This window comes from Toxorhynchites rutilus, chromosome 1, assembly GCF_029784135.1.
Source record: "Toxorhynchites rutilus septentrionalis strain SRP chromosome 1, ASM2978413v1, whole genome shotgun sequence".
NCBI lineage: Eukaryota > Metazoa > Arthropoda > Insecta > Diptera > Culicidae > Toxorhynchites > Toxorhynchites rutilus.
Window position 1 is genome coordinate 22,523,496 of NC_073744.1, and position 22,441 is coordinate 22,545,936.

The 22,441-nt window shown below is 41.0% G+C and overlaps 1 protein-coding gene across 1 annotated transcript in view; it reads left to right on the forward strand.

The window, feature by feature from the left end:
• LOC129767595 (huntingtin) overlaps positions 1–22,441 on the forward strand; it is a 36,062-nt gene that overhangs the window by 2,015 nt on the left and 11,606 nt on the right. The window contains exons 3-8 of the mRNA XM_055768640.1: positions 45–981; positions 8,557–9,207; positions 9,272–9,455; positions 9,515–9,777; positions 15,531–18,703; positions 18,768–18,865. Coding sequence (XP_055624615.1) covers positions 45–981; positions 8,557–9,207; positions 9,272–9,455; positions 9,515–9,777; positions 15,531–18,703; positions 18,768–18,865 — 5,306 coding nt within the window. The remainder of the gene's footprint in view (positions 1–44; positions 982–8,556; positions 9,208–9,271; positions 9,456–9,514; positions 9,778–15,530; positions 18,704–18,767; positions 18,866–22,441) is intronic.

The following is a 22,441-nucleotide window of genomic DNA, read 5'->3' on the forward strand; positions in this document are numbered from 1 at the left end:
TTTTATTGATGGTAAGCGTTGATTCTATTCTATTATTTCCACAGCGCAATGGAAGAGATTGCCGATGAGGCGGAACCTCCGACTCGACAGATATTTATAGGATCCATCCATGAGCAGAATATTGTGGACTACACGGTTCGACTGATCGCCTCTAAATTCCTGCTGTCGGGAACGCCGCACGGCCTAATTCCGGACTACTTAATAAGAGTATCGGTGAAAAGTATGTCCTTGCAAATCATTGCCCAGTGTGTGCAATTGCGACCAGAAATATTGCTGCTTCCACTGGAGAAAGACGAACCGAAAGAGGAGTTTGACATCGTGGAAATACTGAGCCTAGAGGACGCGATCAGGGAGATTACGAACGAAACGATATTCGAGACTGATGAGTACTCACCTACGGGCGCTGCATCGGGGACGGCGGCAGCTGCTGCTCCCGAAACGGAAGGTTTGCTGGAGATGGAAGAGGATCATTTCGGCGAACCGAGTGCGACCTACTTCGAGTACTTCTCGCCGATGAGCATCAGTCTGGATCAGGGACTGAGTTCGCTTAAAACGAAGCTAAAGCTGGTAGAGGAAAATTTTAGCACCATGGCGACGGATAACCAGGAGAAGCTGAGTAAGGAACTGGATGCGATACTTTCGCAGTCGGATTACAGTGGAGAGGTGGCACGGCGGGGTGAGCGACGGAAGGAGCTGCTGGTTGTCCCTAGGGTGATCACTAGCAAGGGTGACGTGGTGGAGAAGCGGCTAGTGGAGTTTGAGAGACACACTGGTGACCAGCAAATGATCGCCGATGTGCTGCTGCTCTATGATCATCCTGATCAGACACTCAGAGGGAATGTTCTGCTGATCGTGGGTAATTTTCTCGAACAGGTGTTCAAGCGATGTTCGAATGTAGCGGCCTTTCTTGGAAGCAGTGACCTAGAAGTCACGTTGAAGTCGTTTTTGAAACAAGATGCGCTACTTCAAGTTGTTCAGCAGGTAAGAGCTAAACGTATAAACAGTATTATAAATTGGGACACGTATAGAGTATGGAGAAACATTTATGTACATGAATTAAAAAGTTCCAAAAATAAATTAATTCAAAACGCAATCAGTGCAATTCCGCATGATCCAAACGCATGTTTATTGCTTGTTGTCTGGAGCGGCACTGGAACACTGAACTCACTGAATATTCAAGTAGTTTTTTAGTATCCCTTCGCAAAATTATACTTCGAATGCTCAAAAAAAAATTAAGGGGTTGTGCCTAGGACACGACCGCATACGTAGAACGTAGAACTATGGAATTATATTTTTCAATCTCCATTTTTATCACTACGGATATCATTTAAGAGTGCATCGAAATTTTGAAATAACTTTTAAGAAGAATGTTTTAGTGAAAAGTCTTAGTATTATAGAATTAGCTGAAGACGGTTGAGTCATCATTCATTCTTTAAATTTCCGTATCAAATTTGTATTCTATGTGTAAGGATCACACATTTTTTTCACAAATCGTGACAAAATATCATGTAAATTGTGTATGGTTATGCTTGTATATGAACGAGTTTTTCAATAACAGTTTTGGATTTCAATGAAATTCTTTATTCATATGAAGATACATTTGATGCCATTATGTATGCAACTCGATTTCTTGTGCATGGCCACCACGGACACGCTTGCAGAAGTCCAGACGCTGAACCCAATTTTCGACGGGTTTCAAGCAGAAATCGGCCGATACTGCTGCAATTTTACGTTCGATATTCGTACGAACTTCATCAATCGTCGCTGGCTTGTTGGCATAGACCATAGACTTGATGTAGCCCCACAGGAAATAGTCTAACGGCGTCAAATCACACGACCGAGGCGGCCAATTGACTGGGCCATTTCGTGAGACAACATACTCACTAAACTTAGTTTTCAATAAATCGATTGTTAAATTCGCTTTGTGGCATGTGGTGCCGTTCTGTTGAAACCACTTATTGTCCAAGTCCATATAATCTAATTCGGGCCTAATACAGTGATAGGCATTCGTTGAACCGCACTTGGAAAAAACTTGAAACACTTACAACACAACTAGCAATGTTTTTTTTATCGGGATATTTATTTGCTGTAGTGGTACTATATTTAAGTCAATTTTATTGAAAGCACGCGCGTCACAATCACACATACAAGGCGGCATCGGTGGATATAGACATTCAAACGTCGTTTTTTCCCGAGACATACGTTTAGCCGCAGGGCATAAAAATCAGGATTTCGCATAATCACCAAGCCTTTATCTATGTTTTTTTAAAAAAATTACTTCGAAGTGCTCAATTTACAAGGTAAATATTAGATGTGCAACGTAAAACGTTGGTCATATTAGTGATTTACGTAGAATTTAAAGGAATGGCGAAAGGTATTTTATTGGCGGAAGAGTGGCGGAAAATAATAAAGATATCCAGTGAACAAAAGTTTTCTAATCGCTCGATCGTAACAAAAATAAGTCGATCTGAGGAAGTGGTACGGAATTTCTTTAAATAGTGCCAGAAATATGGGATATAAGCAAGGCAGAATCGAAGAGGCATATTGCACGCATCTTGAACGAGTCACCAAACATCATGTGGATGAAATTTCAAGGGAAGCCGAAACTGACCGCCACCCATGAGCAGAATCATCTCATTTTCGCCCGGCAATACATGGAATGGAAACTAGAATGGAGAAATGTTGTATTTTTCGGCGAAAAAAGTTCAATTTGGATGGTCCGGACTGTTACAGTTGCTATTGGTACAATTTAAGTCAACGGCATGTCGTGAGATCGAAGCGAAGCTTTGGGGGCGGAAGTTTGACAGTGTGGAGAGCCGTTTTCCATCACAGCAAGCTTCCCATTTGTTCCATTTTCATCCGAATGAACTCCGGAAAGTATCTTCAATTACTGGAGGACGTTTTGATTGGCCATATTGAGAATAACGCTACCGAGGATATCGTTTTTTCAGCAGAATAATGCATAGAATTCAAATATGTGGAATCAGGCTGGACATTCGTTTAGTCGCCTTTTAAAATTTCAATGATAGAAAATTTGTGCAGCAAATTTCGAGTCCAATCGGTAGCTAATATTTGAGGGGCTTAGAATGAAAGGGGTGTAAGTGACTTGATCGATTTCTCTTCATCAACTTTTTCTTTAGTTAATAACTCAACTGCAAAATCGTTCCAATATGAGTTTGCTATACCATCCGATAGATAAGGTTCTGACCTTACTTCAAGATTGTCAAATACAGCTGGGAATGAATCTGCAGCTAAGTTATGACCAAAAGAGAGAGTCGATGTAGAGAAATCGATCAAATCACTTACACCCCTATCATTCTAAGCCCCTCAAATATTAGCTACCGATTGGACTCGAAATTTGCTGCACAAATTTTCTATCATTGAAATTTTAAGATGCGACTAAACGAATGTCCAGCCTGATTCCACATATTTGAATTACTCAGAAAACAAAAAGTGAATTTATTTTTTTTTAGAATGAATTCGATGAAAATAAGCAATAATCGTCTTTTATGAGCAAAACTGTACAAAGAGTTGACTTTTTTTGAAAAATATTGAGGAAAAATAGGGTGCGGCTAAACGAATGTCTACCACTGTATATTCGGTTATCATTGAGCGGTAGCGATTCCCATTCACAGTAACGTGGCGGTCTCGATCATCACGGAAGAAGTACGGCCCAATGACGCCGCCGGACCATAAACCGTACCAAACCGTATTTTTTCGGGATGCAATGGTGACTCATGGAGTACGTGTGAATTACTGCCTGACCAATAACGCATATTTGCCTGTGGATTCAAATTTTCCCACTAGACGCTCAATTGTTGATCTGGCAGGACGATCATATCTTTCCATTATGAAATGGCAAACCATACTGAAGAGAAATGTCAAGAGAGCGGGAAAAAAATATGGCGTCGTTTGCTGTCCCTATCAGTCTTCTTTTGTAGCGTCCCTATTGAAACTGAGGGTGACACCCGGGGTAGACCGTTTTTCTCGCTCCTCGTACACTACGCTACTGCTTAAGACCGAATATTCAGCATAGTTTTCCAAATTAGTCTTTTTTAAGGCTAGAGACGAATGAATTGAGAAAGTCTGAGAGTCTGAGAAAGCCCCTATAGTTCAAAACACCATAAGTCCGAACACACTTCTAAGTTCACCGAAATTTCATCCAGCTGATTTTTTTATAAATCAAATTGTTTACTTCGGATATTATTTTAGAATGCATCGAAATTTTCAAAATAATTCTTTAGCCGGGAGCTTTAGTGGCTCTGAAAAGGATTTATTTGCGTGGTTTTGTGGGAACAGTTGTAGATGGATCAAAAGTAAACTCCAAAGCTCTTCTCCTGAGAAACTTGAGCGCTCCGTGAAGGAAACCGGATATGAAATAGTCCAAGCGATATCATGTGTATGAAAAAGTACACAATATCGCATGGCTGTGTGGATCGCAATCGTTGGGGATGCTTAAAATTATTTTCGGCGCAAACAAACATAAAATCAACAACTCGTACATGTGATTCAATCATACACAATCAATCTCCACATAACGGTATGAAAACCGACCCGATAAGTCCCATTGAATCTTTCCCTTTTTCTTTGCTTCTGCTCACCAGTGCAAGTTCTGCACTATGATTACTTCGCGCATATTCTGAGAATGCATTCTGAGGCGAAAAATGTTGCATCTCTATTCAATACGGTAGCAAAACAGAAACTGAGGTTAGCCAGGGCTAGCACAATTTTCATAGTGTTTTCACGGCCATCCAGCAACATTCATCAACCGCTGACCAATTTTGACTTCGATGGATTTTCGAGCTACGGCTTTCATTTCCGTACCGGGGTGTAAGTTCAAAGTTTCGAAAAACGAGAGCGTTACACTTGGGATGCAAGGTTTTGAACGTTAATACTTCTATGCCGGCCGAACAGAGTGGTCTGATGGAAAGATAAAATGTTCAATAGTTATATGCTTGTTAATTATTGACCCGAAAACTTGTTTCAATAGCTTTAAAATCGCTTTGAAAACAGGCTATTGAGATCAAACAAATCTGTATATAAACGAATGTCCCCTCAGAAATCCACTCAGTCATAATATCAACGCGGTTGATGTACGATCGGAATGTGTTTCCCTAACACAGACTTCAGAACCAATAAGCCTGAGAAAATTGAACAATATGCATTCATCGTGCATGCCAAAATCAAAACTGAGTGCCTGAAATTCATCAAATCAAGCTAATTTGCGGTTCGAGAAGTACATACACTAGAGTGCCAATGGTTAAATGGGAAAAAGTGACCCTCGAATTTTCAAAGCGAACTTGATTAAAAATGTTGTTTCCCACGAAAAACTACCCTATGCAAAATATCAGCTCAATCGGACTTTATTTACTAGTGTCGCACAGCGGTCAAAGTTTGAGCTTTTTGAAAACCGAAAAATCACCCAACCTAGGAGTAAAGGAAATCGGGGTTTTCGAAAAAAAACTTATTGATGCCAAATGTCCCCAAATTGCATGAAACGTCGAGATCTACGAGATCTCGAAAAATTTTTTTGTCAAAAATCGACGCTCTGGGACTCTTCGACGATTCTAAGGGTGGGTTTAGACTAGTGATATATTCATGTGAAGAAATATGATGAGATTTATAGAAATCGCATCAACCGTTTACACTAGCGTGAACTTCTATAATGAATATATTCATATTTTCGGTGAATTTATTCACCTAAAGTAGAACTGCACCCAACTTTAGTGATTTCTCACCAGTGAGAAATTCACAAGCGTTTACATATGCTAAATTTATTCAAGTTATATATACCTCGAATAAGTGTATCATATTTATTCTCACCCGTTTACACCTATTTTCACGTGAATAAATCCATCTATAGCTATAGATCTCCCTAAAGTAAACCCGCCATAAAACATTTGGCATCAAACATTTTTTTTCGAAAACCCCGATTTCCTTTATTCCCCCTTGGAGGATTTTCCGATTTTCAGAAAACTTAAATTTTACATCTGCGGCAATAGTAAATGAAGACCGAATGAGCTAATATTTTGCAGAGGGTATTTTATCGTGCAAATCAACATTTCGCAGGGAGTCCCGTATGAAAAATCGATACGACGATTTTCATTGGCATCCTAAACCATACGTTTTGCCTCGTATTCCGAAAAACAACCCAGATCGTCGATTTTTGACAAGAAAAAAATTTCGAGATGACAGTAGATCTCTTCATGGAATTTGAAGATATTTGGCATCAAAAAAAAATTCGAAAACCCCGATTTCGCTTACTCCCCTCTTGGGTGATTTTTCGGTTCTCAAAAAACTCAAACTTTGACCGCTGTGCGACACTAGTAAATAAAGTCCGATTGAGCTGGTATTTTGCATAGGGTAGTTTTTCGTGGAAATCAACATTTTTAATCAAGTTATGGAAAAGATCCATTTTAAAATCTGTAAAATTTTACAACTACTGAATTGAATTTGATGGTTGCAGTTGAAAACATAAATTGCTTATGCAATACTAGTTTAGCCGTGAAACAATGTTTGAAGATGAAGGCGGAATAGAAGAATACCAATGCTTTAAATCAACAAGATGAACAAACACATCAAACAAGCTAGACGACTCGACTGATTCATCGGCGAACGCGGCCAAACGGTCGTCCAGCCAGGCGAGCTACTCGCCTGTTTCTAGTCGAGCTCGGCTTCTGGATGATGAAAACATGCGAGACGGGTGTTCGTCTACTCGTCTCGTCTCCTAGGACAGGGCCCATAACACAAGACAAACAAGAGACTCACTTTTTATGAAGGATATCGACTATACAACACATTACCCAATGGAGCAAAGACAACACCATGCTTTCGATTTTTTTTTGTAGTATTTGTAAAAAGCGTTTGAAGCATAATTTAGATTGTTGTCCCAGAATATAATCAATTTTAGTGTGTAAGATGTTTCGTAAGTTTTGACGGATATTTGTATTTTCTTGAGACTATGATGATATTGATGGTATCTTCGTTGTTTTTTTTGAATATTTATTTCCTTTAGTTTTTATTTTGAACTATATAAATAATAAATGGAAAGCCAAATGTGTTGCTGAGCGCAAAACCCGGGGAAGGGATGGGCCTATTTAAGCCGTCTTTATTTTGTTGTGTTCATCTCTTCCCGTAGATCAATATAGCGGAGAGTAAAATCGAAAAATTCTGAAGGAAGCTCGGGAAATTTAATTCGCATATGTTCTACATTTACATCATGATAAGCGTTGCTAGTCCATTCAATGTTTGCGCTAACGAAATTGATCTTTTTTCGAAAGTGGAAATGGATTTTCAGGCGGAATAACGCATTCCTATATCTGCTATCTAAATAAGAAAAATGAATCTCCTAATTTTTGTTGGTAAGTGCAAAACTCAAGAGGGATATGTCCGATTTGAGGTGTCTTTATTTTATAATATTCTCTGTATCAAACATGTATTCCATGCAACGGCGAGACATGTTATTTGCAAGTGATTGAAGAGTTTTGAACGAGTATTGAAAACAATTTTATATTATAATGGCGAATTTTGGTAGAAGTACTAGAAGATTTATAGTAAAAGGAAATTGTAAAGGATCAAACGGTAATCAATCAATGGAGTGTTCTGCGATTGGACCCACGAACGTTCACTTAGTAAGAAAATGTGAATATCTGGATGTGTTTATGTAAAAAAATCAATTTTGGGCGTTACGAAGTTCGCCGGGTTAGCTAGTTTTAAACAAAAATAATACTTGTGAAATCGACAATATTTTAGCCCACGCGTGTTGACAGACATAAACAGACTTGAGATCGAACATAAGCGAAAGTAGTTTCTTTTTCGAGTGAAATAAAAGCATCTGGGTTTAATGTGGAACCCGGAGATAGCTCATCCGAAATACTTATAAATTTACCTTCTCAACAGGAAATTATAACAGGAGGATTGTGGCAGATTTCTTTGCAAATTCAGGTTGATACGTTTCTACCCCAAGTTGGATGTAGGGCCTGAAGTATCGGCTGGAGTAAGGCTTAGGTTTGCTCAGCTGCCAGTACTCGGAGACGATCGCTTTTGCAGACCGTGGCCAAGGATCTGAGATTTCCCAATGTAAATTCATGGCTAACCCTGACATGGGTATTTGATTCAATTCCCGAACGGTCTAGGATCTTCCCGGGTTGAAATTCCCTCGACGTGCCATGGAATAAATACGTTCAGATAATGGCTTAATTTGTTCTTTCGATAAAACTTTTATGTCTGCGAGATAACCAGTCCGTTTTTTCTTGAATTCAATGTGTTTACTGGTTAGTGTCATGTCAAACTCATTTCCAGCTGTATTTGACAACGTTGAAGATAGATCAGAACATCATCTGTCGGATTCTATAGCAAACTCAAATTGTGACGTTTTTGCAGTTGAGTTATTAACCAAAGAAAAAGTTGATTAAGAGAAATCGATCAAGTCACTTACACACCTTGCATACTAAACCCCTCAATTATTATCAGTAAGATAACTCGTTGCACCCAATTAAAAAAGAGCGTGCAATTGACTGATTGAATTAGCCCACTACTAATATCTCTCTTACCTAGGGCTTCTTCGACGAGATACACTCCGTAGTTATCCAGGCACTGATTACATTCGAGCAGATTTTTTCCGTTTATTGTGACACCCAACCGTGTGGGAACATCTCGAACAACCAGCCAAATCCGGAAGCTCACTGCGATGTCAATTTCAAACCACCTCCAGAGGAAAACCTCTTCACGAGTAATCGAACGCCACCCCAAACCAATCTCGAGCAACTCATCGAAGGCCTGCTGCTGACGTTCCCCAACAGGTACTGGCTTGTGCAGCGCAAAATCTGCGATGTAATTGTCGCGCTGGACTATAACAAGCTGCGGGCGGTTGTTGGCAACAAGAAGGCAAGAGTTATCCAGGAGAAATGTTTGAACAAATTGCTGACCCTGCTAGGAGACAACGATGTCCGCATACGCAACTATGCCGGCGAGAAACTGCTTTGCTACATCGAACGAACGTACAATGTCGGAGAAGTCGGGAAGCGTCCGGACCAAAGCATCGTCGAAAGCTTTGTGGAAAACTACGTTTTGTCCAGCTTTGCTGAACCAATCGACAGACGCAAGTTTACACGTCCCTTGGATACAACGTTTTTTGTGAAAGGTGTAGCGCAAATTTTCTACACACTGAGCAATCAGCTGCTCAACCTGGCCGATCGGAATCAATTGGTAACTTTACTTGCATAATTTCTTTCAAGTCCAACCATTAAATTTCTTCCTTCCCATCGCACAGCTCGGAACAGTGAATTTCCTTAAGATATTCATCGCCAAATACGACCCCTTCGAGCTGGTTGAGCTCTGGAGCGAATACAACCTATTGAACGTGTTGCTCAGCCTGATGTGCGAGCACACCGGAACGGCGTTGGATCTAACCGCCCAACGTGATCTGTTGGAAATATGTTCCACACTGATGACTGGTAGGAAAGGTGTTTATACTTCCCGGAATCACTCAACTATTTTTTCCCCATCATTTCAGTGATCATGGCAACACGGGGCAGCATCAGCGCAGTCGACAACGAACTGATCGACAGGTTCTTTTTCCATCTGCTGAAGATCATGAACATCTATCAGCATCTGTTTACGAACACCAAGCCGGTCATCATTCCGAGGGCCCAGAAGGGGGACCTGTTCATAAACACCCGTGAGCTGCAGCTGGTGAATTGCTTCGGATACTTCGGGAGTGATCATTTCTATCTGAAGCTGTACAGTCTACTGAGGAATTCGTTCGAAAGTTATAGGGTATGTTTTTTTGGTTAATGAAAATTAACATTTTCATAAAGCTGCAAGGGAAGATTATTGGTTTCCGCGAGTATATATAAAGTGAAAATAGTTGATTTTCGGTTGGTGACTTTTCAAACATCGAGTGTTGGATGCGATCTAAAGGCGTATAACTACGATGAATAACTGAACGATAGCGATACATTATTCAGTTAGAAACCAGAATCATTTTAAAGCAGTGGTCGTAGTAGGCGTATCTAAAATCTTTTGACTGCAAATTGTTTGGAAAATAAAATCGCGAAATCGCTGAAAGTGGGTAAATCGACCGTGTATGATGTGCTGAAACGTTTCCGTAATCGTACAACTGTTATTGTACAACTTACGATCGGAAGCTGAGGTTGAAAGTATTGCGTACAATTGAGGCCGGGGCTCTCGGACTACGACATCATAAAAAAATCTACTCTAACCAAAGCATCATCCGAAGAATCCGAATGCGAGAAGATTATCGTAATTTCCATGCCTGCAAGCAACAAAACAGTATCCTGAAGCAAAGTCTAGTAGCCAAAAGAAGCGCTCGAAGGATGCGAGAAGATTATCGTAATTTCCATGCCTGCAAGCAACAAAACAGTATCCAGAAGCAAAGTCTAGTAGCCAAAAGAAGCGCTCGAAGGATGCAAAAACATACCCTATAACAATAAACGGAACTGCTTAGAGTGTCAATGAATGTATGGAAAAAAGTGACCTTCGAATTTTCAAACGGAACTTTCTTAAAAATGTTGATTCCCACGAAAAAGTACCCTATGCAAAATACCCAAATCAGCTCAATCGGACTTCATTTACTATATCGCACAGCCGTCAAAACCGTCACCCAAGGAAGTACATAAAATCGGGACTTCCAATTTTTTTTTCTGATGCCAAATGTTTTCAAATTGCATAGCATGTTGGATACTGGATGTTTTCTCTTGAAAATTTGGGTAGAAATAGTTTAGAGTATAGTGTTTTCGCTTTATTTTGATCGCTGTCAGTTTTTCGAAAATTGGAAATCAGGACGTAGGAGTACGCATTCGTTTTATTTAATTTGTTTGTTTATCGTTTCCGTTTTCGCATTTACCACATACGATCAAATATTTGTTCCACCAACACTCACCGTTATTCCACTTCCTATATCTCCCTCAACCACTTCACTATATCTCCAATAAAAAAAACAGGGAGTGGGTTATATCTATGGTATAATCGCAATGGTGACGTAGGACTATCGTTGATTTAGTGTTGTTGAATCTGAATCCATTCTGAATGAATGAATAAATGAATATTTGGGGGACTTCGAAAACGAGAGTTACGTTGGAGGTACAAGGTTTTATGCATCCAATATTGGATACGAAAATATCCTACTGATGGGGAAGAGTAATATTCAGAAGCTTCCCTGCTAACTACACTTGATTGAAAAATCACAGAACCAAATGTATTTGGTCGCAGTGTTATATGGTGAGAAAACATTAAAATAAACTCTTTCGCTTGCATGTTATTTTCAATGCCAAGGGGAACTGGCAAATTATTTTGCAGCAGCGGTATCTTACCGGATTCTTCCCGAAGTCCACCACCAGTGGGTAATGCTAGCTCGATAACCACCTGTTAATTGCACTCGATTGAAAAATCACAAAACCAAATGTATTTGGTCGCAGTATTATATGGACAGAAAACGTTAAAATAAACTCTTTCGCTTGAATGTAATTTTCAATTCCAAGGGGAACTGGCAGATTATTTTGCAGCAACGATCACTTCTTTCCGGATTCTTCTCGATAACCAGCAAACGTAAAGAGTTGCGCGCGCGTGTGTGTGTGTGGCGGTTGCTCCGATGTCTCAAGCGGAACCAATTTTCGATGCTGGTATTCTCTCGGTCGTCTTCTCTTCTTCTGATGGATCGGCTTTCCTGCGCTCCGTCACAGTCCCAAACAAACTGAATGCGTTCCAGGTTAGGTCAGGCCAGGTAATGAATCCCTTGATCCCTCACCATCCAGCTCGTCCAGCTCGTTCAACTCGTTCAGTAACGATGTTGTCTTGTCGATGTGCGCACGACAAATGAATGCGTTTCATGGATAAAATGGTTTTGAATTATAGAGACTCTGTGTCTCTATATTGATTTAAGTGCTTAAACTTTTCAGTTCATTCGTCTCTAGCCTTGAGAAAGGCCCTTCGAACTCTACTCTAACTCCTGCATTACACCTCCACCCTCATTGCCTTGAGAAAGGCACTCGATCCCTCGCCGTCCAGCTCGTCCAGCAACGATGTTGTCCAGTCGGTGTCCACACAAAGAATGGTGCGTTTCACCACCAGAATATCGCTTAAGTATGCTTTTTGTCCGTGACTGAATCGAAAGAAGGTGTGATTTACGATGACAATTTGGAAGGCAAACTAGAGGCGAATGAACTCTCTGAGTTTAAAACTTTCGGCGACTGAGCAATAATCGATTGAGAATTATGCTTTTCGCGATGTGAAACATTTTCCGTTGCGCGCGCATCCAATATTGGAAACGAACATATCCTACTGATGGGGAAGAATAATGTTCAGAAGCTTTCCTGCTGATTGCATTTGATTGAAAAATCACAAAACCAAAAGTATTTGGTCGCTGCGTTATATGTTAGAAAACATTAAAAAAACTCTTTCGCATGAATGTATTTTTCAATTCCCAGGGGAACTGGCAATTATTTTTCAGCAACGATAATATCTTTGCTGATATTCTCTTGGTCACCTTCTCTTCTCTTTCTGATGGCTCGGCTTTTTTGCCCTCCCTCACAGTTCCAAATAAACTGCATGTCTTTCAGGTCAGATCAGGCTAGGTAACGAATCCCTCGATCCCTCGACGTCCAGCTCATCCAGCACGTTCACCTCGTTCAATTACGATGTTGTCTTGTCGATATCTTCACGAAAAATGAATGCGTTTCACCACCAGAATATCGCTTAAGTATGCTTTTTGTGCGTGATTGAATCAAGAGAAGGTGTGGTTTACGATGGCAATTCGGAAGGCAAACTAGAGGGGAATGAACTCTCTGAGTTTGAAACTTTCGGCAACTGAACAATAATCGATTGAAAATTATATAATTTTCACGATGCGAAACATTTTCCGTTGCGCGCGCATACAATATTGGATACGAAAATTTTCTACTGATGGGGAAGAATAATTTTCAGAAGCTTTCCTGTTAATTGCGATTGATTGAAAAATCACAAAACCAAATGTATTTGGTTGCAGTGTTGTATGGATAGAAAATATTAGAATAAATACATTCGCATCAATGTATTTTTCAATTCCCAGAGGAACTGGCAGAGTATTTTTCAGCAACGATTAGTTCTTTCCAGATTTTCCTCGATACTCGAAGCCCACCAGTGGTTAATGCTAACTCGATAACCACCTGTTAATAGCACTTGATTGAAAAATCACAAAACCAATTCTATTTGGTCGCAGTATAACATGGATAGAAAACGTTAAAATAAACTCTTACGCTTGAATGTAATTTTCAATTCCAAGGGGAACTGGCAGATTACTTTGCAGTAACGTCTTTCCGGATGCTTCTCGATTTTTCTCGAAGTCCACCACCAGTGGTTAATGCTAACTTGATAACCACCTGTTAATTGCACTTGATTGAAAAATCACAAAGCCAAATGTATTTGGTCGCTGTGTTATATGATTAGAAAACATTAAAATAAACTCTTTCGCAATGTATGTATTTTTCAGTTCCCAGGGGAACTGGCAGATTATTTTTCAGCAACGATTGAATCTTTCCGGAATTTTCTCGATGCTAAATGGCACCCAAACGAAGAGTTCCGCGCGTGTATGTGTGTGTGTGGCGGCTGCTCCGATCTCTTCCCAGGGAACCGTTTGTGGCATCACTCTCCTCCTGATGGATTCCCTTCTGGCCTAAGGTGCACAAACAGGCTCTTGGTGGCACCGTTCATCCACGCTTTCATGATAAACGAAGAGCTTCACCACAGCAGCGACAACATGCTCCAATCGCTGTTCAATTATAACTGAGTGGGTTTACGAGCGGCGCTCGCTTATATACCGATTGGTGATTTCAATAGCCTGTTTTGAAAGCAATTTTAAGGCTATTGAAACAAGTTTTTGGATGAAAAAGTAACAATAATATAACGCGTAGACATTTTATCCTTCGAATGAAGTGTGTATCATACCATTTCGTTCAGTTGTTTAAGAGCTATTAACGCCCAAAATCTCGGTGTCCGGCGTAACGCTTTCGTTTTCGAAACTTTGATTTTACACCCCGGTATAGAAATGAAAGACGTAGTCCTACGTCAACAACAAAAAATGACACCATTTGGAAGCATCAAGTGTCGTGCTTCATGTTTAATGTTGCCCCAGTGGTATCGCACCTACAGCCACCTTCCGCGCATCGCCATTCAACCAGCACCGAACAAGCCTCCCACAGAGAACGCACACGGTAACAGACAGATGCATCGATAAAAATGAAAAACATTGCGAAAATGTCCATTCCTTGAAATCTCGGCCAGAACCGTTAACAAAGCTAGGAGATTGGTGATATGAACAGGATATGAACAAATTAAAAGTTTCGCGCAACGAAAACAAGCAACACACACAAAGCCAAACAAAAATTTGAAGCGACCTCATACACACACACCTAAAATCTTCTAGCACTCTTCACAAAATAAACTCTTTTGTTAGTGTTATTGGCAGTTTCAGTTGTATTGCGTAGAACGTGAAATCATACATAGTATTCTAGCAGAAGAAACATTTTCCTTGTTGTGTGACGCTGAGCGTCCGCGGGATAATCCGAGAAGCCGAACGATGACTGCCTTCTGGTAAGATGAAGTAAATGCGCTGGTCCCATTTGAACCACCTTTGGGATGTAAGATTGATGATAATTGATGACGTTTAACAAACAAAATATCGAGTCAAGTTCTGTTCTCCATACGGTCGTCCCGAGCCCGTACTTGTTCTGCGTGGTCGTCCCGATCTTCCCGAAATCTTTTTACTTCCATTTTTACACAGCACGGTCGTCCAAATCCGCACTCTTATCATTTTTTCATACGATTGTTCCGATCCGCAAATCTTTTTACTTCCATTTTTACACAGCACGGTCGTCTCGATCCGCACTCTTAACGTTATATTTTTTTTATACGATCGTCCTGTTCCTGTAATTTTTCTGCGCGGTCGTCCCGATCATTTTTACTTCCATTTTTACACCGCACGATCGTCCCGATCCGCGTTTGTGCGGTCCTTTCGATCCGCAAATCCGGATTTCCGGAGCGTTACGTATTTTGTGCACGACACCCAAGGCGTTTTCCGATTATCCCGTTTTATTCTCGCTCCAGGCAGGATCGCCAAAATGTGTGTTTATGATTACGACATCTTTGCCATGGCTCGGCTCGATGTGTTAATTGCAATACCAGATGCACAGCGAGTGAAACATTCGCTCTCGTCCACAGCTCAAGGGGAAACGAAGATGACACATAAGCAGAATATGAAAGACTGTTCATTCTCGCTCGACGTTATTCGGCAACGCTGTTGCTTAGATGACCACCAAACGGGAAGTGAAAATTTTCTTCGGAGGAGATGTAATGTTTATACACTAGCGACAGCGTAGGTGCAAGGGTGGAGTTTACGTCGCAAATATTCTCTTATTTATATTAATCTTATTTTAACGTCCATAGAAAGTGAAATGAAAACTTGATTTCTGATACAAAAAAGTATTATAATTCTAAATCAATTCACATTAGTATCACCGAATCGCTCTCTTCCGCAGATCACCATCACCGCCGACGCGGGTCTAAAGCTGTTCGATCTGCTACGCGCAACCATCAGCAGTCTGTGGCGCCTGTTGGAAATCAAAACCATCTCCACCATGACGAACGGAGCCAAGTTTATCGAAGAAGTACTCCGCTACCTGTTGACGTTTCTCCCCTATGAAACGGAGCACTGCGTTTGCTGCACAAAGTTCCTGCTCCAATTCTTGTTTTCCTGTAATTACATCGACCGTATGGACGAGGAGCTGGCGTACTTCCGCACGGCCGCTGAAACGCGGAATCTGCCCGACGAGGAAGCCTGTCAAACGTTCCTTGACAGATATTACGAGTTTTGGAAGCTACAAACAGTGAGCTCGTGGGCCGATCTTGGTGGTTGCATCAAGCAGTTCGAACCGATCGTGATCGGGTGTCTGAAAGTGTTCTCCCGCACGACGGTACCGGTGCAGGCGGCCATTCTGGATTTGCTCTCCCAGCTACTTGATTATGGCGTCAAATATCAGCTACTAGATTCGGGCAATGTTTTCGTGGATTATGTGCTCAAGCATGTCGAGCTGCTCGAGACCGGAATGATCCGTGGTTCGGAGCTATTGATCGAGAAGATTGTCAAATTTTTGTTCCTGCTATCCCACTCAAAGGAACGCGCGAAGCTGGTCAACATTCCGAAGATCATCAACATCTGTGATAACCTGCTGGCGAACGGGTTGATCCGGGGTACGGCGATAGCGGCCCTGCAGTCCCTGGCGCATGAGATATTCTTCCTGCATCGGGTACTATCGACGGATCGAGAGTCGAGTGAGCTGGCGCAATCGGAATCGGCCACCCAGAAGGAGGTTGTGCTGAACATGATAATTAAGTTTCCCGGGGAGATCAAGGGGTACGGGGTGTTGCCTATGATACTGTTGTCCACCCGTCAGTCACAATCCTACAGGGGCGAGATATGGAACGCTTTGGTTAGCATTATGCAGGATGGAAGATTGACGATATGTAATGAGCGGGAAAGAATGGTTGTCTGTCAAACGCTACAATCACTGGGGAAGGATGCGCTGCTGGAGAGTAGATCGCTGCAGAGCTTTTTGAAGATTGTCTTTCTGTTGGGCGAATGTCAGGAAATTCCAATGAATCAGAAAATAATCTACTGGCAGATGGTTCTCGAACGGGTTTTGCTCGAAACGGAAGAGGGGTATCTTCTTAGCAATATTAAGCTGTTTCTCACCAAGGAAAATGCGTTCGCCGGTAGCAATTGCGAGGTTGATGCTCTGGTTCAACTTCTGTGTGATATACTGTACGGTTCGATCGAAAATTATCACGAAAATCAGGGCGGTATCTTTGGAGAGGATTGTCTGATTCAATTGATACAGATCGTAGCCAATTTTCGCAAATTCAACAAGATCAATCAGAGCCTGCGGGTCAAAATCGACCCCAATCGGTTGTATTCGAGCAAGAACAATTTTAAGATAAAAGCGAACATTTTAGAGCTTCTTGTCAAAATTAATTATCCCACGACGAAGCTACTGGCGATTGTTGATGAGCCCTATAAACCGGTAAGGACGGAACAAATGGTTCGACATCTGCTGGAGTTACTCTTCGATTGCAAATACCGCCAATCCGATTGGATGTCAGAGGAAATTAGTGCACTTATAGATGATCATTTTGACACCTTAAAGAATCACTTCGACGGGTTCCTGTCCAAACACGTGGCGTCCATCGAACACTCCTCCGCGATTGTATCGAAAATTGTTCATAATTTCGACGCATCCAAACCGGACTTCAAACAGCTGAATCTTCTCGAGGAATCCCACTTGAGCAATCTGCCCCTCTTCATCGAGCAACTAACGAAGCTCCTATCGAACAAAAACATTGCTGTAGCTCGCAAGTCAGCTCTGATAATCGATGCCAAATTGACCGCCCTCCTGAAGCTAGAAGCACCCCAAAGCGATGCACTCCTACCCAAATCGCAGTGGTACGAACTGATGGTCCTTTTCACTCCCGAATTGCGGAAAAAATTCCCGAAACCATTCCGATCCCTTCTTTCGCTGGCTCGTTGCTACGAGGCGATGAACCCACCGGAGGAGTTAATCACCCCCGCCGATACCAATGTGCAAGCGATGAAACAACTCATCGCCGATGACTCGTGGTTCACGAGGCAAATCAGTTTCCACTGCGGCGGAGCTTCGTACACCAAACCAAAGAACATTTCCCGCATGCTTCTGGAAGTGAACTCCGAAAGCAAGCAGATAAATTTGCTCTCCGGCGGTAGTTTCAACCTTCGCCTGCTCCGGGAAGTCATTGGAACTGCGTTCGAGCATATGTTGCATACTTTCCGGGTGGATTGCATTCAGTTCAACCCGCATCTGAACTATCTGAAGGTTCATCCGATGCTGAAGGTTGGCCTGATCGTCCTAATGAGAAAGCTCGATGAAATTGTGACTTGCTCGGAGAGCGACGAAAAAATGGTACTCCACTGTCTCAAAGCGACTATTTGTTTCCTGGAGAACCTCAACCGCATGGAACACATTTGTCTGATGTACGTGGAAGCGCGTTTCCTCGATCGTTTCGTCAAGGATCACATACTCAAGTCGAACTTTTTCGAAACTCTGCTGTTGTTTGCCAGAAAATGCGCACAACTGTTGATGGCGAAAATCCAATCTGATGGACTGCGAGACACCACTTCGCTGGAACTGTACCTGAGAAGCATCGACCTAACCTTGCGGCAAAAGTATCTGTGGACGGAACTGAACCAGAACGATAAGTTCCGCGACGATCAGACATTCTATCTGTGTGTCGTGGTTGACATTCTGAAGCTTCACCTTCGGGGTACCACATTCCTCAGACGCTACCGCCCACCGGAAGTGTTCGCGGAGCACATCAAGACCAAATACGATCAGGCGGAACCCTTTCTGCAGGCGATCTTCATCGCGGAGTATGTTTCCGAGACACGAAACTGGGCCGAGGAAAACGACCGACTGCAACCGCAGCAGCAGTCACTGTTGAAAGCGTTGGAATCGGTGGCGATCGCGGTGCTCAAAACCGATCGTTTTTACGCGTTTGCGTTGACTCCGGCGGAGGTGTTCAATTGTTACAATTTCGACGTTGATGTAGAACTGCTGAAACTACCTTCGGTTCCGATTGATTATCTGTACGAGTTGGACACGCTGGAGGTTTTTCTGAGGAGGTAATTTGGCGGTTGAAGGGGTTATGGTGTTGAGAGGAGTATAATAATGTTCTATTTGTTGTAGGGTAAACATTTTTGGATACTCCTCCAAGCAACAGTTCGAGGAGATTTTTATGTCTCTTCTGGTGCTAATCAATAAGGAAGGTGACCCGGATATGATAAGTGAGTATCGCTTGTGTCATTAGTTTCATTATAGCGAATTCGTTCTTGTTCAGTTTCAACCCCAGTTCCAACCTAACTGCTGTCAAAACGTTTTGACGTAGGACTACGTCTTTCATTTCTATACTGGGATGTGAGTTCAAAGTTTCGAAAACGAAAGCGTTACGCCGGAGACCAAGATTTTGAGCGTTAATAGCTCCTAAACAACTGAACGAAATGGTATATAAACACTTCATTCGAATGATAAAATGTCTACGCGTTAAATGCTTAGGGGCTGTCCACATACCACGTGGACAGAAAAAGCATGATTTTAGACACCCCTCTCCCCCTCCGTGGACAAGCGTGGACATTCCTTATACCTCTCCCGCTGTTGTCCACGTGGACATTCCCCCGGTTTTAAGGAAAAAATCAAGAAATTTAATTTTTTTCGCTTGAATTTCATTTCAAGTTTGTTTCTATTTTCTGTTTCACATTTTTATTGATAAAAATTATAGCCTTAACAATGGTAACGATTTAACTTGAAATCTTCAATTTCTTTCAACATTTTCCGAGAGCTCATTATTTTCTTCCGAATTTCATTTACGTTATCTTCATATCCATTTTAGAATATCGATTGTAAACTTATTCTCGAGTATTTTTATTAAAGTTGGCTGGCTGTTTGAGTTTTCAAAAAATCCGACAATGAAATCAAGCACTTTGTTTGAAAACAGAATTTTCTCGTTGAATATCAATGACTTTCGTTTTTTCAGGTTCGGTAGTGCTTGATGGCTATAATGAACATAGTAAAAACAAAACATATGCAGTATCATCGTGATCGATGATTCCGTTGACCTACAACCCCTAATTGTTAAATCATGTTAAATATTGTCCTGAAAAATTCTAATGAAAAAACCAAAAAGCATATTTTTGTAGACATACATCTTTTCGATCATAGATGCACCGTTTTTTCCTGAATATTTCAGCATCCTTCATGCAACTTGAGAATTCCATCCTCTCAGAACTTATACTATGCAATAAGTTGAAGTTCTAACAAGAATCTTAACAGTTAATAATCTGAAGATGCAATATCTGGTGAGTAAGGCGGGTGGAGTTTTAGAAGTGCCCCAGAAGCGTTCTGGATCGTTGATTTTAATACGTTCAGCTGCTAGCAGTACTTGTTGGAATTCATCGAAACTAGTTGCTTGGTAAAAGCTCATGATACAGGTTTTCTTCCAGTCCTACCAGACCCAGCCATAACTTTCTTCAACCGAAAACCTGTTTCGGAGTTCCATTCACTTGTTAAGGTTTTTTTTAACTCAACAGTCTTGTGAATGATTTGCCCTTTACAATTCGCTACAAATATTCAAACTGGCTTACATGATATCTCAAGTTATACTTATCCGATCTATGTTTATATGAATACAATCTGTATGCATCTCTCTATCGCATGAACCTATAAAAATCATAATTTCGTAACTTTACTATTTTAAAAAAAATCAAGAAACTTGAAAAAAATGTTTTAAACAGCATTTGGTTCTTCAAATTTCAGCCATTTTGTCAAAAAACACGTTTCTGAGTTGTCCGAGGTTCATGCGATAGTGGCATCTTTACTGATTCAGAATCTGTTCGATTTGTTTGTCAGACACATAGAAGGGCTGGAATCGTGTACGCCATGGCACAACTTTTCTTTGATATAATGGATGGTAAAAAAAATCTTTGTTTTACTTTTTCGGAGCTCGAAGAAACGTCCGAAATTCGTGTCGCTATCCCCCTTAATCTGATCGAGTCAAATCCTATTGGATTGTGCAAATGTTGCAACCTTGAAATGCAGAATGCAAAAGTTTATTTCGTTCGGATTGCGATATGTCAAATCCGATCGGGTTCCGTAAAATGGGTTAATATGTAGTCCATTCATTGTAGCGTTTTTCGTAATGTTTCGTCTCTCATGAACGGTGATTTTCGACATCTGTAGCGAATCTACCAATTCATGTGCATCGAGGATTAATCTTTTCTTTCAATTAATCAGCAGTAGCAGCATGAACTTTCCAAACAACTCAAAAGAAACGTATTATAAAAATTACCAGACATCAATGAAGAACAACATCATTGCAAGAAATAGATCTCCAGAGATACGGTCCGTACACTCATGGAAGAATTTGTTGTTCGTTTCAATGTTTAGAAATCCTTGAGAGTTCTCGAAAAAAAAAACAACAGTAAACAATTTTGTCATCAAGAGCAAAAGCTTAATTCAATCCGCACTTAAGTCGTGATTTTTAATACTACAAAAAATCCAACATTCTTTGTGTTATTGGGTGTCTTTATCCTGACGGATTTAATGGCCTTCTATTACCGATTGGAATAAATTGATGGATCCTAGTTCATGTGCGTTACCTTCAGAATATACATTTCAGGAAAGAGATTAAGTCATTTGAAAAAATATGGATGATTGACCGAGCAGCACTCACAGGCAGTTCAGTCTTTTTATTGATGAATACTGAGTACTCAGGCCGGGCGAGAAGTTCAAAAAATCATGTAAATACAAAAAAGATCTCATTCAATTTTGACTATTAACTTGAATGTTTTACTTGACAAAATTACTTAACGTATCCACGTGGACATTATCAAAATCCCCACTCCCCTCACGGTGGACAAGCGTGGACATTTTCGTAACCGCTACCCCCCCTAATGTTGTCCACGTGGTATGTGGACAGCCCCTTATTACTTTTACATCCAAAAACTTGTTTCAATAACCCTAAAATTGCTTTCAAAACAGGGTATTGAAATCACACCAATCGGTATATTAACAAGTGCCGCTCGGAAATCTACTCAGTTATGATTTTTGTAAATTGGAATGTTTCCCTAACACAGCCTTCTACACCATGAAGCCTGGGGAAATCGACATTGCAAAATAGATGCAAGCTGCGAGCACTTTTGTACTCGCTTGCGTTTTTGCAAACCGGAATGTGTTTTCCCAATACAGATTCCGAAACCAAGGAGTTGAGAAAATTGGCATTGCAGATACATTCAAGTCGGCAATACTTTTATACCCCCATGCATTTTTACACTCCGGAATTCGTTTTGCTAACACGGTCTACAAAAGCGGGTATAAATGCAACGCTTTGGGTCGATTATTCAAGACTGCATTGGAATATTATTGTCGTCAGTTCACTGAACTTCTACGCATACCGTTTGATGATTAGGCAAAATGTTGATAACTATTTGCTGTGATAAGTACTACCATAATGCATGAATTGACTTAAATTGGGTTTTGTTGCAATTGAATTCGTAAATAGTTTCATTCATTTACTAGTTTAATCAATAATTTAATCAATTCACACAAAAGATAGCTCTGCCCAGCAGTGATATCGTACCCAATGAGGAACATCCGAGGTGCGATTATTGGTAATTGAAAAAAACACAAATGATTACTAAGCCAACGGCAGTCCTACGTCAACCTTGCGGTTATATCATAGGTATAACCCACCCATAGTTTTTTTATTCACTCAGTTTCAACCTAGTTTCGCACTAGGTTCAACCCGAAAGCTGTTGGGTTCGCACTGAGATGTTTCACGGGTTCGCAATCGGGTTCCCCAATACAAC